The 24,490-nt window shown below is 42.7% G+C and overlaps 1 protein-coding gene across 4 annotated transcripts; it reads right to left on the minus strand.

Annotated features, from left to right (window-relative positions):
- Nucleotides 1–12,415: 12,415 nt before the first annotated feature.
- On the minus strand, nt 12,416–20,158 carry im:7151449 (complement decay-accelerating factor). Of its 4 annotated transcripts, none has more exons than XM_040116560.1 (13): nt 19,950–20,156; nt 18,632–18,817; nt 18,366–18,465; nt 17,759–17,829; nt 17,377–17,559; nt 16,272–16,337; nt 15,963–16,052; nt 15,698–15,769; nt 14,363–14,401; nt 14,238–14,279; nt 14,089–14,140; nt 13,145–13,220; nt 12,416–12,924 (listed from the first exon to the last, which is right to left on the minus strand). In XM_040116560.1, exons 1-12 carry the CDS (start codon nt 20,023–20,025, stop codon nt 13,163–13,165), a joined length of 1,035 nt encoding a protein of 344 aa, XP_039972494.1. In that variant the 5' UTR covers nt 20,026–20,156; the 3' UTR covers nt 12,416–12,924; nt 13,145–13,162. The 4 variants fall into 4 exon arrangements, with proteins under 4 accessions (XP_039972494.1, XP_039972492.1, XP_039972495.1 ...); XM_040116558.1 differs by having other exon boundaries at nt 15,963–16,055; XM_040116561.1 differs by lacking the exon at nt 13,145–13,220 and having other exon boundaries at nt 15,963–16,055; nt 19,950–20,158.
- Nucleotides 20,159–24,490: the final 4,332 nt, after the last annotated feature.

Here is a 24,490-nt window from a genome sequence, read left to right on the forward strand (position 1 = left end):
CCGAGATCGCTGGGCGACAAGGTGGGAAGAAAAGCCCAGAGGCGCTGCTGTAGAAGTGTGAAGAATAAACAGAGAGAATAAAAGTCCTTTCGGTCCGTTCGCAGTCACACGGTGCGCGGGGGCTGGGCGTCGGGAAGGGTTGTAAAAAAACTTGTTGTAATCACGAGTGTTTCATCACCGACGTGACAACAGGTAAATTAAACTGCGTCAGCGCGAACGACCGACACACCGCACGAAATCCAGTGGGAATTTCCGCCGCGACGGGGGTGGTGGTGGTGGCGGTGGTGGTAAGGGGGGGGGGGGGAGAAACACGCTGCGGCGGCATGACGGCTTAGTTGTGCTCGGCCCTGAAACTTCAGTTGTGCCCGAGTCTGAGGTTGAAAAAAAAAAAAACAACAACAAAAAAACAAAAACGGGGATGTAAACAGAGCGCGGAGTCGGCAGGGATGGCGTGCGAAGGAAGAGCTCGGAATAGGATGCTGCGCAAGAGATGGATAGTGCTTAATCCTGTTGTGGGAGAGGACGATGTTACGCAGTTCTTATTGGCACGATCATGTAACACTACATGGCCTCGTTGTCCCCCCCCCCCCCCTTTTTTTTCTTTTCTTCTTTTCTTCTTCTAGTGTTCTCAAAATGAACCGGCAGTTTTTTTGTTTTGTTTTTTTTTTTTTTGAATAAAAATCGTAACACTTTCCAACCCCCCCCCCCCCGGTCACAGATTGACGGACGGAGGGCTGCACACTGTCGCTCGTGTCGTTTCTGGGCGACGCAAAAAAAAAAACCAAAAGAAAAAAAAAACCCAAAACTTCAGCTTCAAGTGAGCAACACGGCGGGTGACGCAGCTTATGTTTCAGGTGTCGAAAAACATTTGCTGCGTCACAGAGATCCCAGGAGGTCCTCGGTAGTAATCTGGCTCTTTAGTGCGCACTTGATACGATGAAAACAAGCTCTATTTCTCAAAGACAGGGGGTGCTATCGAGCGACGCAACTCCTGGTATCATCTGCTGTGAAGGGGATGTTGACAGAAAGGTATTGCTCATCCCTCCCTGAACAGTCACTGTTTTTACTTTTTAATCTCTGGGTTCTACTCTACCCCGTTTTGTATCGATGGCGCGGACAAAAATGACGTGATCAACTAACCTAAGTAAACGCCACAAAGCTGAGTATAACTGAATTGTAGTTTCTTTTTTATTCCTCAAAGTTGTTGCTGCCGTCTGGCAGATTTGTCTCCCTTTTGCTAGAGCTTGTCACGCACGCCTGCCAGAGCACAGTGGGACACCGAAACGCCTGATGTGAGGACACCGTTGCCGACGAAAAAGCCGAGGCCGCCGGCCTCCCGCGCCCTCCCAGCGACCATGGCAGAGGAGGGTGTGGCGCCTCCCGCCGCTTACCTGCCAGAGGGACGGGAGGTGAAGTCATTGCTCTCACCTCGCGGGGCTTCTGAGGGTGAAAATGAGACGGCACGGGAGGAGATAAACTTCTTCGTGACAAGTGGAATTTGTTCGGTCAACGGGTGAATCAGCAGTAGGCTTGATGAGTTGCTAAACGGCTGGCAAGGAAGAGGACAGAGAGAGAGAGAGAGAGAGAGACAGAGCAAGAAGGGGAGGGGAAAGAAGGGGAGCTTTAGAACTTTAATTATGTGTACTGAATAGAAACCTGATTCCCGAGGGAATGTCATTATTAGTTTTGAAACAAACAGGTAAAGGTCACGGTAGGAAGTACAAACTGATCACTGAAAGAGTGTCAGGGCTGGCCTTACAGCAGAACTCCCCTCGTGCTTCTTCTTTACGTTACTCTGAAAAGACGTATGAAATAATCCGATCCATATCAGATGCTTTGGGCTGCCGAAGCTCAGCTCGAATATCTTTTTCACAGATTGTGACTGTCATGGCCTCTGCAGTCACAATGTTTACCATGTCTTCCGAGGCTGACCATTAGAACAAGCGACCCACTTTTCACAGACAAGGAAACGTGACCTCAATAGTTATGTTGCTATTCTTTCGGGGAGGGGCGCTGCTTCTCAAGTCAAACACACAGAAGAGCCCGGGACAAGTGGGCTAAACGCGACGCTTTCAACCTAGTTTTATTCAGGGCTCTTGGAGAAATTTCTCAATGATCCTGTTATTCACTTCTAAAAAGAAAAACACAATCCCTTGTTTCTTCAGCCCAGCACATGTAATTCAGCAGATACGGTGGTGCCAGAACCAGGTACAGCAAACAAGCTTTTAAAAGGCCCACCGAGGAGAGGCAGAGTGAATCTGCGTATGGATGTATGTACAGCGGGGGGGGGGCCCAGCATCACCGGCAGCCCGCTTGAGTCTTCAGAGAAAATGGTGAGCGACCCACTGCTTTTTAAAACAGACCCCTCCTACACACAGATTATAGAATAGGAGGTGGCACAGAGTCGAGAGATGACAGTGCTAAAATTAAACTCGGAGCACTGCTGGCCTTGCTCGATGATGTTGTATTAATAGACAAGTGTGAGGCAGCATTCATTCGCAGGTATCATTAGCAGCTAGACACCTAACGTGCTGCAAAACGGAAAAAAAACCCCAAAAATTCTGTAAGCTACTATGCTGAAAACTCAAAACGGACGTCGTCTTACTGCCGTTATTAATGGCCTTGATTTTACTTTGTGCAGAGGTATGTATTAACTTCTGTAAATATTTCTTTAAGAGAGACAGTACACAGGAGGAGGGTGAAATAATGAGACATCTTATTGGTGCTTCAGTGTTTTTTGTACAGCTTTACTGTTAATCGGAGGGGGAACGCCAGCCAGGTTTTCTCTCGCTTCCCGAAAACCGGATTCGCTTTCACAAAGTCACTCCATAGCCGCACTTTAGACCTTTATGTACGCTCATACCTCTAGTTATTCAACTCATAGAGTCACTCCGGGTTACGGGCGAGTCATCTGATATTCCGAACGGCCAGGTTGGGATCCAGGAGAGAGCGACAAAGGCTAAACCAACTCTCCTGTTTCCGCCCATCCTGCAGCAGATAGAACAAAGTGTCAGGCTCAATTGAACGTGTTAAGGCTCTCACGTCGCCAAACGTTTTGCAATTTGCTGCACTGAAGGGAAGATGACGCAACACAGAAGGCGTCATCCAAGCTATTAAATGATCCAAACACAATTGGTACATTTGGGACATTGTCTGTACAGGCAAAATCGGCAGCAAACGAATTTTTTTGCCGCTCTTGTGATTCCTGTACAATTCCACCGGTTTGATAGTAGCACATTAATAACAACTTTAAGAAACCCATTCGTTCAACTGTTGTGAGTTTTGTAGGTGATCACAACTCACACATACAAGTATGTCCGAGCTCATTGTGTATATATCAGGCAATATGTACAGTACACGATGTAAACAATATGCTGAGAATTTTGAGCTAATATATTCCGTAGTTTTCCCTTATTGAACAAATGTTGAGGGGGTGGTTTAAAAACACATTGCATCGATGAGTTTGCCCCTCTCACTCCTGATAAATTAGGACCTCTAATCTGTAAGAGGATTAGCCACCTACCCTGTTTACACGTGCGCACATGCACACAACCCCACCCTCCGCTGTTACGCACACGCGTCACGCACATACAGGCATTCTGTGTTGCATTTTACGTCACCTACTCTAATGTGACCCAACCCAGTGGCTCTCCCTGTGACACACTTTGGCCGACAACAGTCTAGCCTGTCTCATGCACATCGGGATTTGTTATTGCAATGGATCGCTAATCGTTGAAATCCTCAGGGGTATTTTATGTTGTCGCTCTCTCTAATAGGAAACATTCGATGAATGTGTTTCTGATTGAAAAAAATACTTGTGGTGTTGACTTTTATGTAACTGTTTTTGTGGCATCTGTTCCCGCAATTTGATCCTAAAGGTGGACAGGGCCTGCGGTCTGATATAGTGGCTAGAATTTAAACCAGTGCTTGCATACTTGTACTTTTGTTTTTGGTTCTAACAGGGGCTGATGCGCCTTTAACAAGATGGTCAGGTGACTCGGCAGAAAAAAAAAACTGCTCCGATGCAGAAAGCAGCCGCTGCACACACAATAGACGGTGAAAAGAGCTTATAGTAAAAAGAGCAAGAGAGCAAGAGAGAGGTAGATACAGAGTTCATAAATAACACTGTTACATGGGAGGAGTCAGATTAACAAGAACAAGGAAAAGACAGACGACAGAGGTGTTGCGGCCTTCAGACTGCACTGTCTGCCCGAGTTACTCTCGAAGCTGACACTGTATTCGTGTAAATACTGGGGAGTGTTTGTCGAAATCGAGGATATTTTTCGAGCTTTCGTTTTGGGTGAAAGTCCACGTACATAAAACAATGCTGGCCATCATGTATGCCCAAATTTGATTATCAGCGGCGAAAATATATCGTACAACAAGGGCTTTTGTTTTAGAAGCCAAGACACTAAACTGCCAGTGAATAGGATTAGGGAGTGACAGACAGGGAAATTGTCCCCGAAAGACACATGAAGGTTTTGGATTAGTTGCTACGTCACCTTTTCCCATCAACAAGACAACAGCGTCTGAGACACTGACAAGGCAGGATAATGCCAGACCTACAAATAGGATCCAGTGAGTTTTCCACTTTAATTGTCTTGGTATTGTGTCGTCATATCAAAAGAAATAGGAACGGTAGTAGTGACAGAGAGAGTCTCAAATGTGCTCCCTGTAGATACACTGAACTGTCATCCTCATAGGGATGGACAACAGGGGTTCATACTAACGAATTCTTACCTCTTTCAGGACCTAGTTTTTTTTCCTCCCGCAACACAGTCAACCCCAGTTGGACCAGAAGCAGGACTGGATGCCTGAGGCAGACCCAGGAGAGGACACAGTATCCTATTGTGCATTACAAAGAAGTCTAAAGGGAGCTGCGGAGATCTATTTTTTCACAGTATGATTCATAGACGGTTTTTGTTGCGGTTCACATCTGATGCCAGTCTGCTGCCGTGCCTTTTCTTATACTCAGATCCTGGTCATCTGGTGCACTTGTAATGCAAGGAATTGAGCTGCTATGTCATTCTTAGATGTGCCGGCCATGACTCAGTGATTCCTCTGATTGGTCTCGGTGCCAGCGAACAGCCTGCATCTTCTTGAGTTTGTGGTTCTTTCTCTGTCGCTCTCTCTTAGGGAAAAGCTGGGACCCCAGGTTTTACCAGACAACAGTGTCAGCTCAAACACGGACTTAGCAGTGTATAGACAAAAAAAAAAAGCCATGTCTCTGTCATGTATTAGTTTTTGTGCCGAGTAAAATGTAGTTCTGCGTAGAGATTTCACTTCACGGTGCATGTGATAGAACAGGTGGGTGTTCTCTTTTCACGTTTTCACAACCAAAAGTTGAGATGATGGTTATCACACATTCTTTGATGCCGTTTCAACACCACACCTAAACTTGAAAGACAGTATTTCAGACAAACTGCAGAAGTTAACACAGGCTAAAGAGGTTTTTTTTTTATTGTGTGTGACTGAGAAATTAGTGTTCTCCCTATCAGATGGCCATGAGAAGAACAGACATGTGCCCTAAATAGTTGGGATATGCTTTCCTTTGCCAGAACAAGATGGGAAAGGCAATACAACAAACTGCCCACATGGCATTATTCGGTCCTACTGCAATCAGAGCAAGTACCAGCTCTTTTCAGTGTTCACTGAAATGTGGCTCTATAACGATAGTATTCTCTCAAAACATCATTAAGCAGTTGGGCAAGACTCTGGAGAAGAACAGCTCTCTGAGGGAAAATTAAATTAGTATCAGTTTCATTTTATGTCCTCACACAAATCGAATGTACCCACTGATGGGATGATCCGCTTTTATTATTTTTTCAAATTTATTTTATCAGAATAATTTACTTGGAAAAATGCATTCAACATGTTGATTCCTGTCATATTTGATTGACTGTTTCTCCCCACACAGATAATTCAAATCATTCATGAAAAATATTCAAAAGTGATGTTAGTAATGGGCTTTTTGTTTTTGCTTTTCTAATTTCAGGTGGGAAATTGGCTGCCGAATCTTTTTTCTTAAAGGCATCCTCCCCAGGGAACTGGTTTCAGATGGTGTCTTAGAGTATAAAATCACATCTAGCACCATTTGAAATCGGTGTTCTTGGGCGGGAACAGACTTCAGGAACGCCGACAGCGTGTGCCCTCATTCACGAAGTTACCAGAAGGTTAGGGAGTGCAGTTTGGTGGCAGTGTCTTCCGTCTATAGTATCACAAGCTATTCCAGATTTATTACGCAGTCAGTAAATTGAACGGATCGAGGGATTAAAAAACAAAAAAAAACAAGATACTCACTGATGATGGCGATTTTGTGTGTGTTGCGGCTCTCGGCCAGCTCTCCATACAGCTCAGGCTCCGCTGATCAGGAGAGAACAGTGGCGAAGTTCAGTCCTCTGACCACCTGACACCCCTCTCACCAAGGCTGACCGTTTTCCTCTGGTGTTCAGAGTTTCCATCATGTCTAGCACCATTTGAAATCGGTTACAATGTGGAGGGACTATCAACAGCAGATTTTGCTCCAGCAGCTGCGCGACGAACATGCTTAGAGTACCAGGAGATGGCGGCATTGAGCTGCCTTGCCTTGCTATGATCCCAGGCTACTAAGGTAGTTGGAACCCCTGAAGCAGTGAATGATGACCGTGATTGGGTATAAGATAAAAAAAAAAGGTACGCAAAGGAGTTCCTCTTCTTTTACCGTGCTGCCCTCACTCCTGCTCTGTCCTTTTTTGTCCAGGAACAGGTGATAGAGAAAGAGATTATCTGGTTAAATGCTGTCGTTGTTCAGAGGGTGTTAGATTTATGTGAGTTTTTCCTTAGATTTAAATGTTTAAAAAGTTAAAAAAAAATTCAGCTAAAGTAACATAGCTCCGTCCTGTATTTCCAAAATACAAACTGGTTATATTTTCAAGTGTTTCTTTAATTAAGTCTCATTGTCTAAATGAACCTTGTTGTTTGTTTGTTTTTTAATAGAAATACGACAAACAGGTTCTCTGTGTCAATTGATATGACATGCAGATTATTTAAATGATTTTGCAGTTCAGTTTTTGCGTCACCACCACCAGTTTTAAGGAAGAGAGACAGATGTTTAACATCAACTACTGCCGGCTCTCTGAGTCATTTCTAATTATAACCTGTCGCTTCTTCAACCCCAGAGCAGAGGCAATTCTTTTGAGTTTTTCAGCTTTAAATTAAATTTAATTATAGCGTGTAATCTTTTAATCCATGCCTGTCTGATGTTCTCATGCTCCATTACATGGAGACCAGACGGCGAATAAGGGCCAATATTAGCCTAAAACCTCAGGCCTGTAACTGTCCACCCTGTTACACTGTTATCGTAATTAAAATGTATTGTGTAACTTATGTAACTGAGGATTTTTTTTTTTTTTGGTTTAAGTAACTGTACTTTATACTATGTTCTTCTGTTCATGTGCACCTGCCCATATAAATGCTGTTTGCTTTTAGGGAAACGATTGCACTGACTGTCATGCCATATTCCCGTTTTGTCCTTTGTAAGAAATAAATGTACATTTTCTGTACATCCGTCCTCATCAAACGATGATTGCACTGTGGCATCGTGTCAACTCTACGGTACGGACCACCTACAGTCAGTGCCTGCGCACCAGCCCTCTTTTGCTCCTTGTGTTGATGGAGAAACATTTTCTTCGGACATAAACGTATGTGTGAATGAGCGGTCACAGTCACTGTCCTGTTTCAGTTGTTATGTCGACCCCTTGCTTGCTCTACCGTTGGAGCTGTGAATGACAGATCTGCAATCATTCTCAGCATTATTTTGACGCCGTCGAACCACCAGATGTGGAAAAGACTCCTTAAAGCTTTTCAAATCCTCCTTTGACATTTTCTCTCACAGAAGAGTAAGAGCGCACAAACGGGGTTGGCCGCTAAGTAGTGCTATCGACCACGGCCTTCTAATGACTCCCCCGCTACCTGCTGCCCTTCTCAAACAGAATTAATAAGTGTCGTTGAGCTCAGTCAAAAGCTGGTAAACTGCAAAAGCTTAAAATACCGAACGGCTGGTCCTGAAAGGGGTGGGAATCCCCACCACCAGCGTGACCTTATTTATATCTCTGGTGTCTGCCCTGGCGAATGCGTAAGGACATATTCATGGCAGAGTGTGTGTGTGTGTGTTGCCATATCGACAGCAAACAAGAACGTGCTCACCCCAAAGTGCCTTCAGTCCGGAGTGAATGTGAATCATAGGAAGTGTCTCAGTGGTACGTCATCATCAGCATAATCAATTTCTGATTCCTCACAGCCCTGCTTTGACTTGCCGTGCCTGTTTTAACTAAATTAAAGATTGGTCATAGTGGGCACAAAGACAAGAAATAATGTAAGAATAAAAAGGGGATCCTTTTAAGTCAATGTGTGTTTTACTTTAAAGCGAGACTGTGACTTTTGTGTAGGAGCAATAGCATGCTTATTCTCTCACTAATGAAAAGTTGACACACGTCCTCGCTCCACTCGGTACCCTCAGGTTTTTGCTGCAACAGCCACACTTGGTCTGGTATGACCCGCAGTTAGAACTTTAGATATACGTTTTTGAGTTACTGCACTTTTGAAACCTTATTCTACTTGTGCTACTGCCAAGGTCAGAGTATAATTGAAAAAAAACTAGTTTTTGTACGGCATGTTGTCCAAACACGTTGGAAGGCAAAAGTGTTTATACGCGTTCCAGACAGCCACACCCGACGGGGAGGTGCAAAGCCGGCTGTCATAAAGAGGGGCAAGACACGATCCTCATGTAAATATGGGCATAACAATACACATTTTCTTACCCGGAAGGCATTCAAAGTGGCATTACACGCCAAAAGTGACAGAAATATGTCAAGAATGAAAAAGAGCTTGAGAGAGAAGTTCAAACCCTCCTTACTCTCTCACCCTCCACACGCCTGGTCATTCTTTGTGTACGGTGTATGTGAATAACCGATTGCCACTTCATGAAAGTTACAGAAATTGTCAGATTCAGTACCAATGCCAGAGAAGTGTGTGTGTGTGTGTGTGTGTGTGTGGGCGGGGGGGGGTCAGATGCTGTTCATCGATCTTACAAGCTTCTTCATGTTGCATCTTTAACATTTGTCATTAATCTGTAACTGCTTCTTAAAGTTAGAGTGTCCACTTCAGCAATACGCACATAGGCCTGCTTCAAAATGACACTTGTGTTTCGGTCCCTGAAAATACCAACCAGCATTATCAATATGTCTGTGTCACAAGTGTCAGTATAAGTTGCTGGACATTAAGTCCCACAAAGGGTAAGGTGTTGTACTACAGCTGATGTTCCTGACCTAATGTCCACATGTTCTTTTACTGAAGTAAATGTGGGAGTAGGCCGCTTAAAAGAAAATGAATCCAAGGCGTTGAATGTGCTTACACTGAAAGCAGCTCTGTTAAAAAACATAAACATTTACTGTGAGATCACTGACAGAGTGTTGGTAGGGTATTCGTGTGAAACATCTGTTTCTGGTCTAATGTCGAGGCCTGAGTGGGAACCATTTATGTGTGGTCTGTCTTAAGCCAAAAGATCTACATCCACCCTTCTCATGAGAGCATCTTTAAAGTGGAGGCTATTAACCAACAAGGGGTATTCTCCTTTTTCATTTCCTTTTTTTTCTTTTCTCATTTTTCCACAGTAAAATCTGTTGTGCCATAACCACCCTAACCACACATACCGCAGTACGTGTTGCAATGTAAGCGGCTCAGTGAATGAAGCCCTTTGTTCAGTCAGCCTGCCAAGTTTACTCTACAGTACCAGTACCACACATGAGTCAGTCTGACTGTGTGTGTGTGTGGTGTAATTACGTTTCTTGTTTACCTCATTTGTAAAACTGCATCACTTCCCCCCACCCGGAGTCACTTTTGACCATGTGACCGAGACGCGTCATGGTCTGGGCCTGATGAGAGAGCAGAGTTCCTCCTCTCTGTGTACTGACACCATTTAAAGACCGATCATGGGATCATGATCTTGTAAAGTTAATGTGATGGGAGCCGGTTAAAAGTCCAGCTGTGATACATTGTACTCAATTTAAAACTTTCCAAAGGAGAGTGATTGATTTTTGACACTATATTAACTTTATTAATCCAACTCAATTGCACTTAAAGTAGACCCTGCATAAGTATAAATGCGTATTTACTGTCAGTAAATGTTTGGAAACACACTTACATGTAATTGTAACCTCATTTAAGTATATATTTTGTGTTTTTTAATATATTTATAAACAGAAGTATTAGCAGTTGTTAAATAGTTTATGACAGACATAAATCTCATAGCTGTATTAAAGTGACATGAGTTATATTAAGTGGGGTATACACACAGAGTCCAGTGTGTATAGTAAGGCACTGGCAATCATCAACAGACAACACAGAGACATGCACTAAATCAATTCTTGCATTGTCTCACGGAAAGTTAAACTATTCCAAGTAATTCATACCTCCTTTGGTCAAACTGAATTTTTTTTTTTAACGCTCCATGAAGCATTAGTTTATTACACAGTCAAACGGCTTCATAGGAGAGGTTAGAACTCTTCTGCAAATGTGTGAATAACTACCTAAAAGATGCGTACCCCTGTGTGTTATGTTGTACTACAACATGTCAACTAATACATGACTTATACCTGCTTTACATGAAGGGACACAATTGATCATAAATGTATGCATGTAAATTGCTTCTATCCCGATATGCTGTTACAATTACACTATGGTGTTTTCATGGTGACTATTTATATTTTAGATCACTTAAAGTAACCCTTAAAAGCCTTATGTGTTAGACAAGTCTTGTTTACCTCTCAAGAGTTGAACATTAATAGCCTCATCATCTTTGAAGATGTGTTATAAATGTATAGATGAATTCCCACAATATGATCCCCGAAGAGAGAATGGACAGATTGTCCTTCACAAATGGAACTGGGATTCACACGAGCTAAATGGGGGGGGGAGCACATTCCCAGCAACATATTACTGCTATCACGTGAAAATTCAAGAGAAAACTCAACAAATTCTTGGGCTTATGAAACCTTTTTCAAAGGCGATTGGATACTTTTGAAAATGCCTGAGTAGTGTTCAATGTCAAAACAAGGTCCTGAAAACCTGATATTTAGGAGATAAAGGTTTGTCAGGGCTTTCCGTGACAGTGAATATACAGTATGAGCCATGATGGGGTGTGGTACTGAGCTAAAGCAATGGAAAAACAGGATTTTAAGGAAGAGGAGGAATCAGTTCCTCTCCTTTTTTTTTTTTTTTAAAGTGGAAACTCTGAAAAGGGAGGACACCCAGCATGATTCTTGCTGACACTCAGGTTTTTCACTTGTTACGCTGAGGCCACTTCCGACAAAGGATTGTTGGGGCTAGAGAAGTGCACCCGCAAAGGTGCTTATTTATGATACTGCTGTGAAAAAGTGTGCATTGATTGGATTATACCTGCATTGTTATTTATGTGTACAAAATGGCTAGGGGTTGAAAAGCTGAATCTCTGGGCCCGAGGCTGTGGCGAATCGAAAAGGAAAGCCACTAAGCCACTTTGTTGACTGTAGGTTCACTAACCATTTAGAAAGATTGCCCTGTATTGTGACTTTCATATGATCCCTCAACTGTCTCTGCGAGCATTCTTGTGTATGCGGAGGGGGGGAGGCTTCTACAAATACCACCGCTGTGGTGGAGGCTTCTCTGAAAAAACACGGCAAACCCCTCCGCTCCGGTAATAAACTGTCTGTCCACATAAGTAAGATGAATAAGAATTAAGAATAAGAACTGTGGATGCATACCTTGTTCATGACCATGCTTTTCACATTTCAGAGGATTGCACAAACCTCAGTCCAGATAAAGCCCTAAAGCTAAAGTTTTTTCATAATCATTGAAGAAAACTAAAATCTGACCAAATGAAACATCTAAGTTCTTCTGAAGCAGACTCCAAACACCTTCTCTTTTGAAACCGAAAGGTCAAAGTTCAGGCAGCAGACCAGGGTACAATGAAACAGTGTAATCACATTTTATTACGGGGCTTTTCTCTGTACTGCGCACACCCCCGCCAGGATAATGGCCCGGTCCTTCACTGCCGCCTTGGCTGTGAATGTGTTCATTTAGTTTCTCCTCTAAGAAACAAAAACTGCTACTTTGTAGGATGTAAACGCTCCTTCAGCATGTGCCTCAAATGAAAAAGATCTTCCAGATGTGCAGTTACAGTTTCATATATAGAATAAACTCTTTTCATTAATGGCTGCATTAAAAATCAGCCCTCTCCACATAGTTCCACTTCCCCAGTAGTAGTTAAATGGTTCGCCGATGGTAGGTACTCTATTGAATTATTTTCGCATGAAACAAAGTTTCCCATTATTTTGCACAGCTTACTAAAAGGACGCCAGAACAATAGACAATGGCGAAAAGAAAGTCAGGAGGCGAAGAATTCAGTTGATTGTATCTTTATCAGAAGCCATTTCAGTGGAAAAATTGAATTAACCACATTGTATGCCTCTCGAATCCCCTTTTTCAAAACAGCACATTAATAACAGAAACCTACGGCCTTGAGATTTCTCAAAAACTCAACACATTTTTTTTTCATAGAGAAAAATCACTTAAGACATGGAGGAAATGCTTACCATAGTTTTTACATAAATACAATATAAGTACAAAAAAGTAGTGGCATAAAATATTTATAACTTTTTGCTGAAATAAATTTGTAAATAAAACATAAAATACATAATTTCAAAAAAGTGCTTTTGATCACTGGAATGTGATAATTTCCAATTAAATTGTTGTACAACTCAGCAGATTTGATTATCTACCATTTGAAGTGCAATACTATTAAGCGAGTTCTCCCCCCCCCCATCGACTCAGGGAGGCACCGGTACAGTCGGCTGGCACATCCTTCTGGGTCACGGATGCTCCTCAACAGATGCAGTCGCAGTTGCAGAGCTGGTGTTGGCAAGAAATCAAGAGAAAACCATTTGGTTTGAAAAGGACAATGGCAAACAATTCATGATTGTTTGGCTTCACTTGTAACCATTTATGTTTCCACTTAATAACTGTATGTTAGCTTTTTTATGAGAGGTAACAAGTAAACAATACCAAAATATATATTTTTAAAGGTATTTGATGTCTTAATGGTAATAAATACACAGGAATTGACAGATACCTGAGGGAGGAAGGCAATCTAAACATTTTGGAACTGTAATAACTCCGGCTTCAGGTCTTCTTGGGTGTCATATGAGCTATGGTGTCACCAAATAAGGAATTTGTGTCAGAATTGTTGAGTTATGTTGTTTTTATGTTAAAATTTTAGTAGTTCACCAAATGTTTTACTGTTGCGTTCTTAATTAGTATTTCGCAATGTTAGTGTTAGTCATTGCAACTTTGAGAGAATTCTGACTTTTTTTTTTTTAAGCAATCGTGGATTAAGGCCAAACGAAGTTTGCATGAGTATCTAGCTAATGAGAGACAGAGTCGTGTTCAAGGAAAGTTTATCCTAACTATTTGGTTTGTCTGGATTACAAATTAATTTCAAAAGAAGAATATCAAGTTGTTATTTCAAAGTTAAAAGCTTTAACTACCTTGGTCTCTGCACACGTTTTTCAAATTCAGTTTACATGAATGTCTAACAAAAGGTTGCCACATAAATCACGAAATATGCCACCCCATTTCTACATGGTTTTGACTTATACAAATTCCTCCATATTTAGTGAACTTGATTATTAAAGAAATTCCTTCCGGTTTATTCTGGCCTGAAGGGATTTACAGTCCTAATACAGATTTCTACGTCATAGTTGCTTTTATTAAAGGATTTCCTGTTGACTTTCCTCATTCCTAGGCACAAGTCCGGGAACACAGACATCCAGATTTCCTTATACAGTTCAAAAGCCAAAAAGCAGTGCAGAAACCGAACCTGCTGCAGAGTTCCCGCACGTTACTTCACTGCATGTGGCACTGCTCACAGAAATATGCGCTAATATTGAACTATAATTTACTGTGCATTCATGTAAAAATCCGGAAATGCAGAGAGAAAACGCAACAGAAGGATAAAAAGCATAATCAAGTCTGAGCCATGCATTAAGCAGTTAAGAGAAAAATATGGGATCTTACCCTTTTCTCCTCAGATTAAACCTGTACAAAACGAACACAGCTATACATGCAGCTGTAAAGAAAATAAGTTAAAAAAAATATTTTATTTTGTACTTCACACGCAATATTTAGTTAATGTGTGAATTTCAACAAGAAAAATAATACATTACCTAATAACACGCATGTCACAGAAAGTATAACAGGCATATATTCTGAAAGACACATTCAAAGTTAAATGCAGAGCATATAATCACCTATGTTCATATCTATTTAGGACTGGGAATCAATAACTCACCTGTATCCGTGGAAGGAGTTACAGTCCCGTCATTTTGGTCTGCAAGTATAAAACAGTATTATTACTATGTAAACTAATGAGACTGCCATGGACAACAGAACTGGTTCAAGCTGCATCAATCAACACATGCATCAAGGTCTGTTACAAACTGGGCATCTCCTTTACTGATTGTAAAGTCAAAATCATTTTGACAGTTTGCTTTTGTATGCAGAAGAAAAATCTATGCGTTTTTTTTCACTGCATTCATCTCACGGTCTCTGTGTTGGATCAGTGAAGGGGAAAAAAGCCCCCAAATTAAAATTGTTACATTAAATTTGAGAGGGAATAAGGGAGGGAGACATGTCGGAAATTATTAAATTACATTTCTCCGCAGTCAGTAAATTAAAATCATTATTATCTGATTTGAATCTGCTTCTCTCCGCAGGAAATAAAAATAACAAGGCAAACTTAGCGACATAAATTACAGCGTCAAAGGAATAGTTTGACATTTCCGGATATACACTTGTTCTCTTTCTGCCGGAGAGTTAGCTGAGAAGATCTCTCTCTCTCGTGTGCCTGTTAAATATGAAGCTATAGCCAGCAGATGGTTAGCTTATCTTAGCAGAAAGACTGGAAACAGGGGGGAAGCAGCCAGATTGACATAGAGCGAGTTACAAGTCATCTGTTTAATTTGTGCAAAAATCAAAGTGTAAACACACAATGACCCCTCCTGTGTGGGGTTATGTGCCGGATTATATCTCGGTCGTGAGCAGTAGCTTGCCGGAGCCTCTGCTGGTTGTCTGGCAACTGCTCAGAGGCAAGAGCTAGCTTGACACATAACCCCCAGTTAAACTGCAACTGCTTGTTTGAGACTTCTGCAATTTCCCAAAATATCTAATCATTCTTTTTAGAGTGATGGTGACTCATACCTGTCAGTTCAGGTAGTCAAGGAAATGTCTAAAAAGTGAACTAAATCACTAAGGACTAAGAGTGCCATTCAACGTGCTTATGAGCTCACGTACGCACTAGCCGACCTGTCTGATGGTTTCGGGTCAGTCCATATTATCATTCTCCTCATAAATGTGATTACCTAATTAAATAAAGTTTTTCTTTATATGTTACATGATACATATCATGTTATATAATAATAGATAGAACATAATAATAATAATAATAGACAATAATCTTAGTCCAGACCTGAAATCATCCAACAGTGATGACAAGAAATGATGCTTTCCCTCCACTGAGGCGACCAGGTAATGCAAGTGAAATAACGAATTACAGACCGAATAGATGAAAAAAAAAAAAAAAATTGATTCAAACTCTCAACTGCTTCTCTGAGAAATCTCTCTATACCTTGAAATGATGTTACTTGTGTTGCCCTGGTTGTGTTGGCTTTATCCTCCGGCGTCAAAATGTCTCTGCCACCTTTGAACAGAAGGATCAGAAGGTTTCTTAATTCTTCTCGAGCTTGGAAAGGACACAAGTGTCTTGTCAGGCTGAGCAGCCATTTCTGGAACCCGCAGAGCATGCACATAATCCATTCATGCTGCCGAGCGCCCAAAAGGTTTTCGTCTCAATTACGCGCCGGTCGGCTCGTTCGGAGACGTTTTTTTTGTACCTTTTGCTGGAGATGGGAGAGCTGATGTCGCACTGGTTATTTCATTTCTGTGAGCTGTGGACGTTGCAGCTCCAGCTGCGGAAGTGGACACTGCTGTGACATGGAGAAAAAAAATCATTGTTGTCAAAATATTTCTGCCACCCATAAAGATAAGTCTTATTAATGTACTGAACTTCTTGAAGTGAGGGTGATAAAAGTGAGAGAGTAAAAATGATTGAATACTGTATACATCAATGACTTTCTTGAAATTCTTCAGTGTAAAAATATTTCAATGATTTCTTGATTTCTGTTTGTAAAATATTTCTATACCTTGTGCTGGAGGCCTATGAGTCGTTGCTATTTTTTTTGCTGTAGTTTTTTCTTCTGTTGTCACACCTGCGAATGAGAACACCACTGAATTTACCGGGGGTTACGATAAATATACACGCTTCCCGATGCACTCCATGCTATGTCAGAGGAGAGAAATCAAACGGGAAGAGTCATCCACTTATGTCTCACGCCATCCTCTTGTAGAAAACTATACCCAGTGTAGTGTTGGGTTGAAGGGCAATTTGGACTAATGACCGGCCCTTTGGGAGAAAGGTTGCTATGTCGTCGGTACAATCTTTACACCGTTAAAGCTTGTCGTTGTGAGGCCGGAATGTCGGAGCTAGAAGAGCGTTTAGAGAGAGGATAAGCGATGATGTCTCAACACATCAGCAGTGTGAACAATGCTGAGTGTCCCCTGTGACACCACGACAACACCTACATCTACTGTATGTGCGCTCTTTTTAATTGAAAGCCACATATATCACAGGACGACATTTAGGTGCTTGACGCTGCGCCGCAAACGTGCTAGAGTACCGATCTTGCGAGCCTCTGTTTTATGCCCATCAAGGATTTATTAAGTTATTAAAAGACCGCTCCTTCGGTTTGGCATGTTTTAGGCCATTTACTATAAATCATGTACCTACAGTACAACTTGAGACTTTTCAAAGCATAACAGAGGTTTTCTGACTGACTTACTACATTCCAGACAGCCACTGTTTTGATTTGATTTCACAGCGGAATGAAACCTGCAGAGCCTTGAAATATCCTTGGGAATGGTTGGTACAGTAATTCACCGCAGTGAGCATTTCACAGCCATTGTATTGTTTCCCCTCTCGAGTCAGTGCCTAGTGATTTCCATACTGCAGTGCAAGGAGTGGAAACCAGTGGCTTGGTTTCGGCCTAGAAGACTGGGAAACCATCTACACAGTTACTGAATGGTTTGAAAATGGTCAGCCGCATTCGCAGAGAGTCTTCGTAAATGTGTTAAAACATGCAAAACCCCCCCGAATGGCCTGTGGGCTTTGTCCACCTCACCCTGCCTCTCATCAGCCTTACCTCTAATCTGCATAATAACAAGTCAAAATCATGGATGCATTCTACTTACGTTTGCATTCAGGAGGCTGAAAATCGAATTCGCCAGTTTCGCTGCAGATAATGCTTTCTTTACCAATGAGGCTGTATCCTACGTTGCAGGCAAACTTTATGACGTCTCCATATATTGGGTCATCCTCAGAATCCCACAGGCTTCTGCCGTTGGCCACCTCATCAGGTCGCTCGCACGTTACAACTGAGGAAACAGACGAGCAGGTGTTTTCATGTTCGCATCACAGTAGAAAAAAAAAAAGAGGAAAAATTCACATCGCTGTCATATAAACTGTGCTACTTGCCGAGCGACATTGTGAAGAGGGAAAAAAGCAACTGGACAAAACAATTGTTTTATTGTCCCCGGTTGTGGTTGCAAGAAATAGAAAAGGGGAGACATTTACGTTCACAGTTGGCTCTTCCGACCCACCCCGTGGCATAGCATTGCTTGAAGCGCGATCCAATGATCTGATATCTGTTGGAAAAAAGACAGCGGGAAAAAAGAAAAAGCAGAACTGTTTATTTGAGGCGGAGTTAATATCGCAAGGCAACGGAAGGGTAATCCCAACTCTGAAACCACATTCCTACAGAATTCAGTCGAGAGCTTTTTTTTTTTTTAAAAAACCAACAACCCTCTCAATGCTGGCAAAAAGGGAGCCAAGTTTCTAATAAGTGAAGCTGTCGAGTAACAACGTCTGGCAGTGTCTCTATATGTCTTTCAGGACTGTGTTGGATTTCTTTAGAGATTAGGTGATCCACTTTGACTTCAGTCATCCATCTGCCAGCGGCACTGTCCGGTAGACAACTGTTGGTCGCACAGGCAAAAGGAGATGCTTCATAGTTTATGAACGAGAACGCCCACTGAGTCCCTCCCCTTGTGTTGTCATCGTAGCGGCTGAATGTTTAATACTTGATTCTCTAAGTTTAAGACATAGCTATTTAATTTCAGATGTAGTTCAACCGGACAGCGGCGGAGCGGCAAGATCTCATACCTCTTACTTTTATACTCACCCTTTTTCACATGCTACTGTTACTACAGCACCAAACAGGGTACCAGCTTCGATATTAAAGATCATTCTGGGCTGAAGTTTAGGGTGACCACAGTCCTTCTCTGTAATATAAAAAAACAAACAGAACATTGCTGCTGAACTTTTATGACACGAAAATCCAAGTCCAAAATGACAGAATAAAGCTGTTTGGCGCTCAACAGTTGAAGACTGTTGACAAGTGTTTCAAAGGAGTCAGTAGAGTCGTAATGAAGGTTTGGCAGGACTCACTTTTGCAGATGAGATCTGGTTCAGTCCATTTCCCGCCAATGCATTTTATAACCCCAGAGCCACTTTCTTCAATATATCCATTAGCACACTCCACGGTGACCTGAGAGTCTTCTGGAAAATGATTCAGTAGGAGGGCTTCGCTCGTTAGGACAATATTTCCCGTTCCCTGAGGCCCAGGACAGTTGGCTGCGGGGGGGGAAATGAGACGGAGAGGCAACATCAGCAACAACAACAACATCTTGTTATTTGAAAATCCGGCATAATGATCCAGCTCCAGTCAATGAAACAGTCTAAAGGAAAGCCTGTAATATAAGGAAATAAGTAAATAAATAAATGATCATACTCACCATATAGTCATTTTTGAGATGACATAATGCACGTGGGAAAAATGCCTTACAAATCCTGATTTCCCTATTGTGCTAAACTTTCAGTTTGTGTCCATCTGACTTGAACTTTTGTCTTTAGCTGAAAAAACACCTTAATAATTCCCCCTTTATGAGGAGTTTGTAAGTTTTTAATTAATAGTGTAGTCATTGGTTAATAAACGATTTACTTCTGCTTTGTAGCAAGCTATCAATAAGAGAAACCCTCATTTGCAAGTTATAAAGTGGAAATCCATTAATAAATCCATTAATAAATACTCATGGGTTTCTCGCATTCTAGTAAGTCATTAAGTCTGAAGTTTTAAATGTTTATAAGTCATTAATAAAAGGTCTTTAATCTGAAGACTGAAGACTGAAGTTGTTAATGAGGGGATTTTGCTAAAGTGGTTCCAAACATTCAAGAAGACTTTTCATGACCTGGCAACTGAAAAAGTTGTTTTGTTTTGTTTTGTTTTGTTTTGTTGTGATTAATGATTTCCAACTGATCTATAAAACATTAGTGAACGACGCATAAACCGTTCCTAAAGCCGTTGAGAGTAGAGGCTGGCTTAGACCGTGCTGAGGAAAAATGACAGAAATCCAAGAGCGTAACATCGTGATAAACGCAATAACACCAACGCAGCAGTGCGTCCGCGGGAGCCAACTCTCTTCGCGCAGGCAGCTCCAAGTCTCTACTGGACTCCCAACCTAATATTTGATTCCATCGGGAGATCTGACTCTTCTCTTGACAGCTCATCTCCCACTTCGTTTCTAAATTCAACTAAAATGTAGTGGAGTTCAATACTGAATTTACGGCCCCGGGCTGATAAAGCTGATAAAGTACTACGCATATTTAAGTCGTGCTGCCGGTTCACCCCGTAACTTGGCGTGAATTTTTTTTTTTTTTTTTTTTCTTATCTCGTTAAGGAGACCGCGACGCCGATGCCCCCACTGACCTGCTGCCTCCAACACGAGGAGACACAGCAACGGCAGATATCTGCGCCGTCCACAGGTGTCCGGCGAAACGTCCATGCCGGGCTGCTGCGGAGGGGGGGCTGTGTGGGGTGGGGGTGGGGTGCGGAGACCCGGAGCGCTCGTCCCGGTCGCGGCGTCCCTTCGGTCCGGCTTCTTCAGGGGGAAATGCTGAGACGACCGTCGCTCCGCAGCTTTTTTTTTTTTTTTTTTTTGCCGAGGCGACCCTCCCATGCGCGGACCGCAACTACTCGTCAAGTTCACGCCGATAGCCACGGCAGGAAGTCAGAAGGAGTCTTCGCAATAAAAGCAGAGAGCTATTCTTCCCAGGGAGACTGGGTTGTAACACTTAATCGTAATTAACATTACTGCTCCTTAAAAGTACTAATTTGTTACAGTCTGCAGATTTTTCTCCCCCATATTTCTCTATATAAAACATGTAATGGATCAGTCGTACCATTGATTTGTCTGTTAGCTACACATACCTGCACATTGCATATCTGTACATACATTCCCGTGTATTACATACAGGCACTTGACCCATATATTGACTCACTGTCTGGTTAAGATTTTAGTCATTTATGTTGTTGTTTTAATTTCTTATCTGCCTCTTTACGTGTCCGAAATGGTGTTTGTGGTTCACGTGTGACTTGGCTGCTGTAACACAGCGATTTCAGACTGGGATTAATACATAATATTACATGATAATATACTAAGCTATCTATCTATCTATCAACGTGACAAAAATAAGTAAGTGAACCCTTTGGAATTACCTCTTCACATTTGTCTTAAAATATCTTCATCTAAGTTACAATTGTGACCAAGCGCGATCTATTTTCTCTAAAAACACACATTGTACTGTTCTTGTCCATATTGAATAGGTCATTCAAACATTCACAGTGTAGGCTGGAAAAGGTACGTGAACCCTGGAGGTTAACGACCTCAACAACGGCTAACTGGGAGCCAGGAGATGTCAAGCATGGAGCCCAATCCATGGATCAAACATTCCGAGTTTGCTATTCGCAAGGAGCATCGGCCGGTGTGAACCGTGCCTCGCAAAGAGACACGCGGGAGACTTACGGTCAAGGCTCGTCGATTTGCGTAAACCTGGAACGGGTTAAAAAGTAATGTCAAAGAGTTTAGACATTCATCAGTCCACAGTTAGACAAACTGTCTATGAATGGACAGGCTTTTTTTTTTTTTTTACTGTGGCTATTCTCCCTAGAAGTGGACACCAAGCTAAGAACACAGAATAATCTCTAGGTGAAAAAAACAAAAAAAAACAGAGTAACAGCTAAAGGTTTAAAAGAATCATTGGAGCTGGTTAAATGTTTAATGGGTGTGTTCAATAAAGACATAAGCGATTAGAATTGTTTGTGCATTTTAAAGCTTGTGTTTGTCTGCACTTAGACGAGGATCAGAACATGGTTCCTGACCACTCAACACAGGACACCAGGGTAGCTCCAGAGGATTCACGCACTGCTCCTCGCCACCGTGTGCCGCCAACAACGTGTCTTATTTTGGCAAGCGGAGCAGGAAGTGTCCCGCCTTTGAAACGCTGCCGGCGCTTGACAGCGAGTCGCTCTTTGACCGACTCGCGGCAGAAAGAGGGCACAGGCGGCGGCCTCAGGGGCGGACGAGACCGAGTGCTTCCTCGGCCGAACATGGCCGGGACGTAGGTAGGAGACGCGGGGTCCGCCCGGAGCAGCGTCTCCCAGACACAAGCTCGCAGCGCGTCCGCCAGTCGGAGCGGCTCAGTATTCCGCCTCCTGCGATACGCGGGGACGTATGTGGAGAAAAAAGGGGAAATATTATGGGTGTGTCCTGGAAAAAAAAGGGTGGGGGTGGGTGGTACTGCATCTGTGGTCCGTCAAAAGGCGAAAACCTTCATTATGCAATTCTGTTCTACTTGAGAATCTTTTGTACACCAGCAGATGATAAACCACTGAAGAATCAGGGAATTCCAATGTGTGTGTCCTTGGTAAATAATAATAACAATAATGATAAAACAAACGAGTTAAGTTAGGGGACTGTGATCGGGACGATTCCTCTGTTTCTCCTGGCACTTTACACCACGTTAAACGTATCCATGACAATGACCCAAACAAGGGGGCCGCGCCTCATCGGCCTCTTGACACTCCGAGGAGCCAACGCCGCCACCCTCTTTAAATCATGCAAGTGCGGTGACCGCAGCTGTCTGGGTCCTCCACCCAGAGTTGCCCGAGTAACCCCGCGCAAAGTACAGAGACACCTGGTAACAAAGAGCTAACAGAGAGCCCCCCCCCCCCCTTTTTTTCTCTCTCTCTCTTTTGAACCAGTGATGAAACACTAGGATGTGGGATATTTTTGGCGATACGCATCACCGAAAAGCAGGCTATAAAAAGAAGCTTGACGTCCGACTGGTTTGGGAGTGAGTGAGCGTAAAAGTGCCCCAGCACGGCCGCACTGATGTGAAGCCAATAAAAACGAGACCTGTAAAAAAACAACACGCGGCGCACCTCGTGTCCTTTTAAGGCGTTTACAAAAACCAGCGTAAAGTAGGCAGCTGACGCGACTGTGCCAAGCCCGGGGCCTCCGAGAGCTGTGGCTCGGCCCCACTCCTCTTATCTCCCCGAGCACCGTGTCGGGGCGGACTGTTTTAAGGCAACTCCCTTCTCGTCGACCGGTCCAGAAGGCTGCGTCTGCGTCCCCGCAGGTCAGATAGCGTGGAAAAGAGGCTCCAGCCCAAACATTGATATCTGTCCACCTGCCGTTTGTTGCGTGCAGGCATGCCCAGGACGTGATGAAAGAGTTACGACTTTTACGCCACACTCACCGCACGCAGTATCATCACGCACGCGCGCGCGCACACACACACACACACACACACACACACAGTGCATATCTCTATGGCAGTAGGATAAGTTTTTTTTTTCTTTTTTCTCCCCGATATTCACATTTCACAGAACTGCGAGGCCAAAAGACATGTGACTCATAAGAACTTATTTCCTCCGGTCACAATCAGCAATCGCCATTTTTGATAACGATGACCTGTTCAGAAGACAACCCCTGACACCAACTGCAAACCCTTAACCCTACAAAAGTAATTTATTTCAACGATGATAACTCATCCACATCTAAGCTGATGCAAACCTTCCCTCAACCCACGTGGACCAAACGCTTCGCTGTAGGTCCGCGACATCTAGTGGCGAAAAACGCGAACTGCACGGACACGCAAAAGGCTCTGATGGGGGGGGGGTCGTATGGATGATCCCGATGGAGCAATACAAAAAAAATCATGCGTTCACAGACCAGGAAAAAAAAATAGACCAGTGTCTATCACATGAATTCTCTTCTCTGACATTAAACAGAAACACGCACGCGGAGGGTCACCTTTGTGACACCTCGTCTGGCTCAAGTTATTTGACGAAGTGACATCACCGATACGTTTAAGATAGAGTGAAAATATGCTCTTTATGTCCTGAAATATTTATGTCTACTCCTTTGCTCTAAATTTACATAATTCTAAGTTATAAATATCCGAGATCATCCTCTTCTTCGTTCATGGTTGCATGGCCCGGAACTGAGAAAATTATCTTTATTCCTATAAAATCTAACCCACGTCTTATCTTTTTTTTTTTTTTTTTACACATTGAAACAGCAGAATTTAAAATTTTAAGACAGAAAAAGCATTAAAAACATAATGTTTGGGCGGAGGGAAGATTCAAATTTAGATTTTCTTCCTATTTCTAAAAACACTGACAGTGTAAAATTGTCCTGAAAAAAAGTGAATATTTGAATTGTATGGTACAGGTTAAAAGGGAAGAACAAAGACAATGGCTCTCTGCAGAACATTTACCTCCACTATGAAACTGTCAGTACGAGTAGCTCCACACATCATTTCATGTTTGTACCCGAAATAGAACACCAGACTTGTCATATTACAGCCATTTTAAAGCAATTTAGTCAATTATCACACCGTGTGCAATTACCAGTCGCTCTGTGGCAAATAAAGCTGCTCATCTCCCAATTTATCATGACTGAGCAGGTCTAGCCCAAACCAGGGGTGAGTCACAGATAAACTGCACGTCTGTGTCGGTGGAGCACTCAGAAACAACTGTTAAGATGCCCTCAACTGCTCGGCTGCAGCCGGCCAGTGATCAGCCGTGGCCACGGGCGTCTAATGTATGGATCTCCAACTGCATGAACTTGATGGAAAGCGGTGCGGAAGCGCATCACATACACACGAACCCTTAAACCCTTCCTTAAGGAAAGGTTAAAAAGGTTGAGAGTGAATACTTGGGTCTGTTCCCCGACAGCGGACCCAAAAACATTCATAATTTTAAAGTAAAGTTGTATCAGCCGGGGCCTGATGCGACTTCCCTGCCGCTAATCCAAGTCTGATTTGCAAAGCGCTTAAAAGATCCTGTACATGAGTAACACACAAGAGCAAATATGCAACAGAGCGTTTGACAAACAGCTCTCAATTGATGTTTTTCAGTTAAACCCGTTTGACTTGTTCCTCATGCAGTATGTGCCATTCATG

This window comes from Xiphias gladius, chromosome 21 (genome assembly GCF_016859285.1).
Source record: "Xiphias gladius isolate SHS-SW01 ecotype Sanya breed wild chromosome 21, ASM1685928v1, whole genome shotgun sequence".
In the NCBI taxonomy this organism is placed as follows: domain Eukaryota; kingdom Metazoa; phylum Chordata; class Actinopteri; order Istiophoriformes; family Xiphiidae; genus Xiphias; species Xiphias gladius.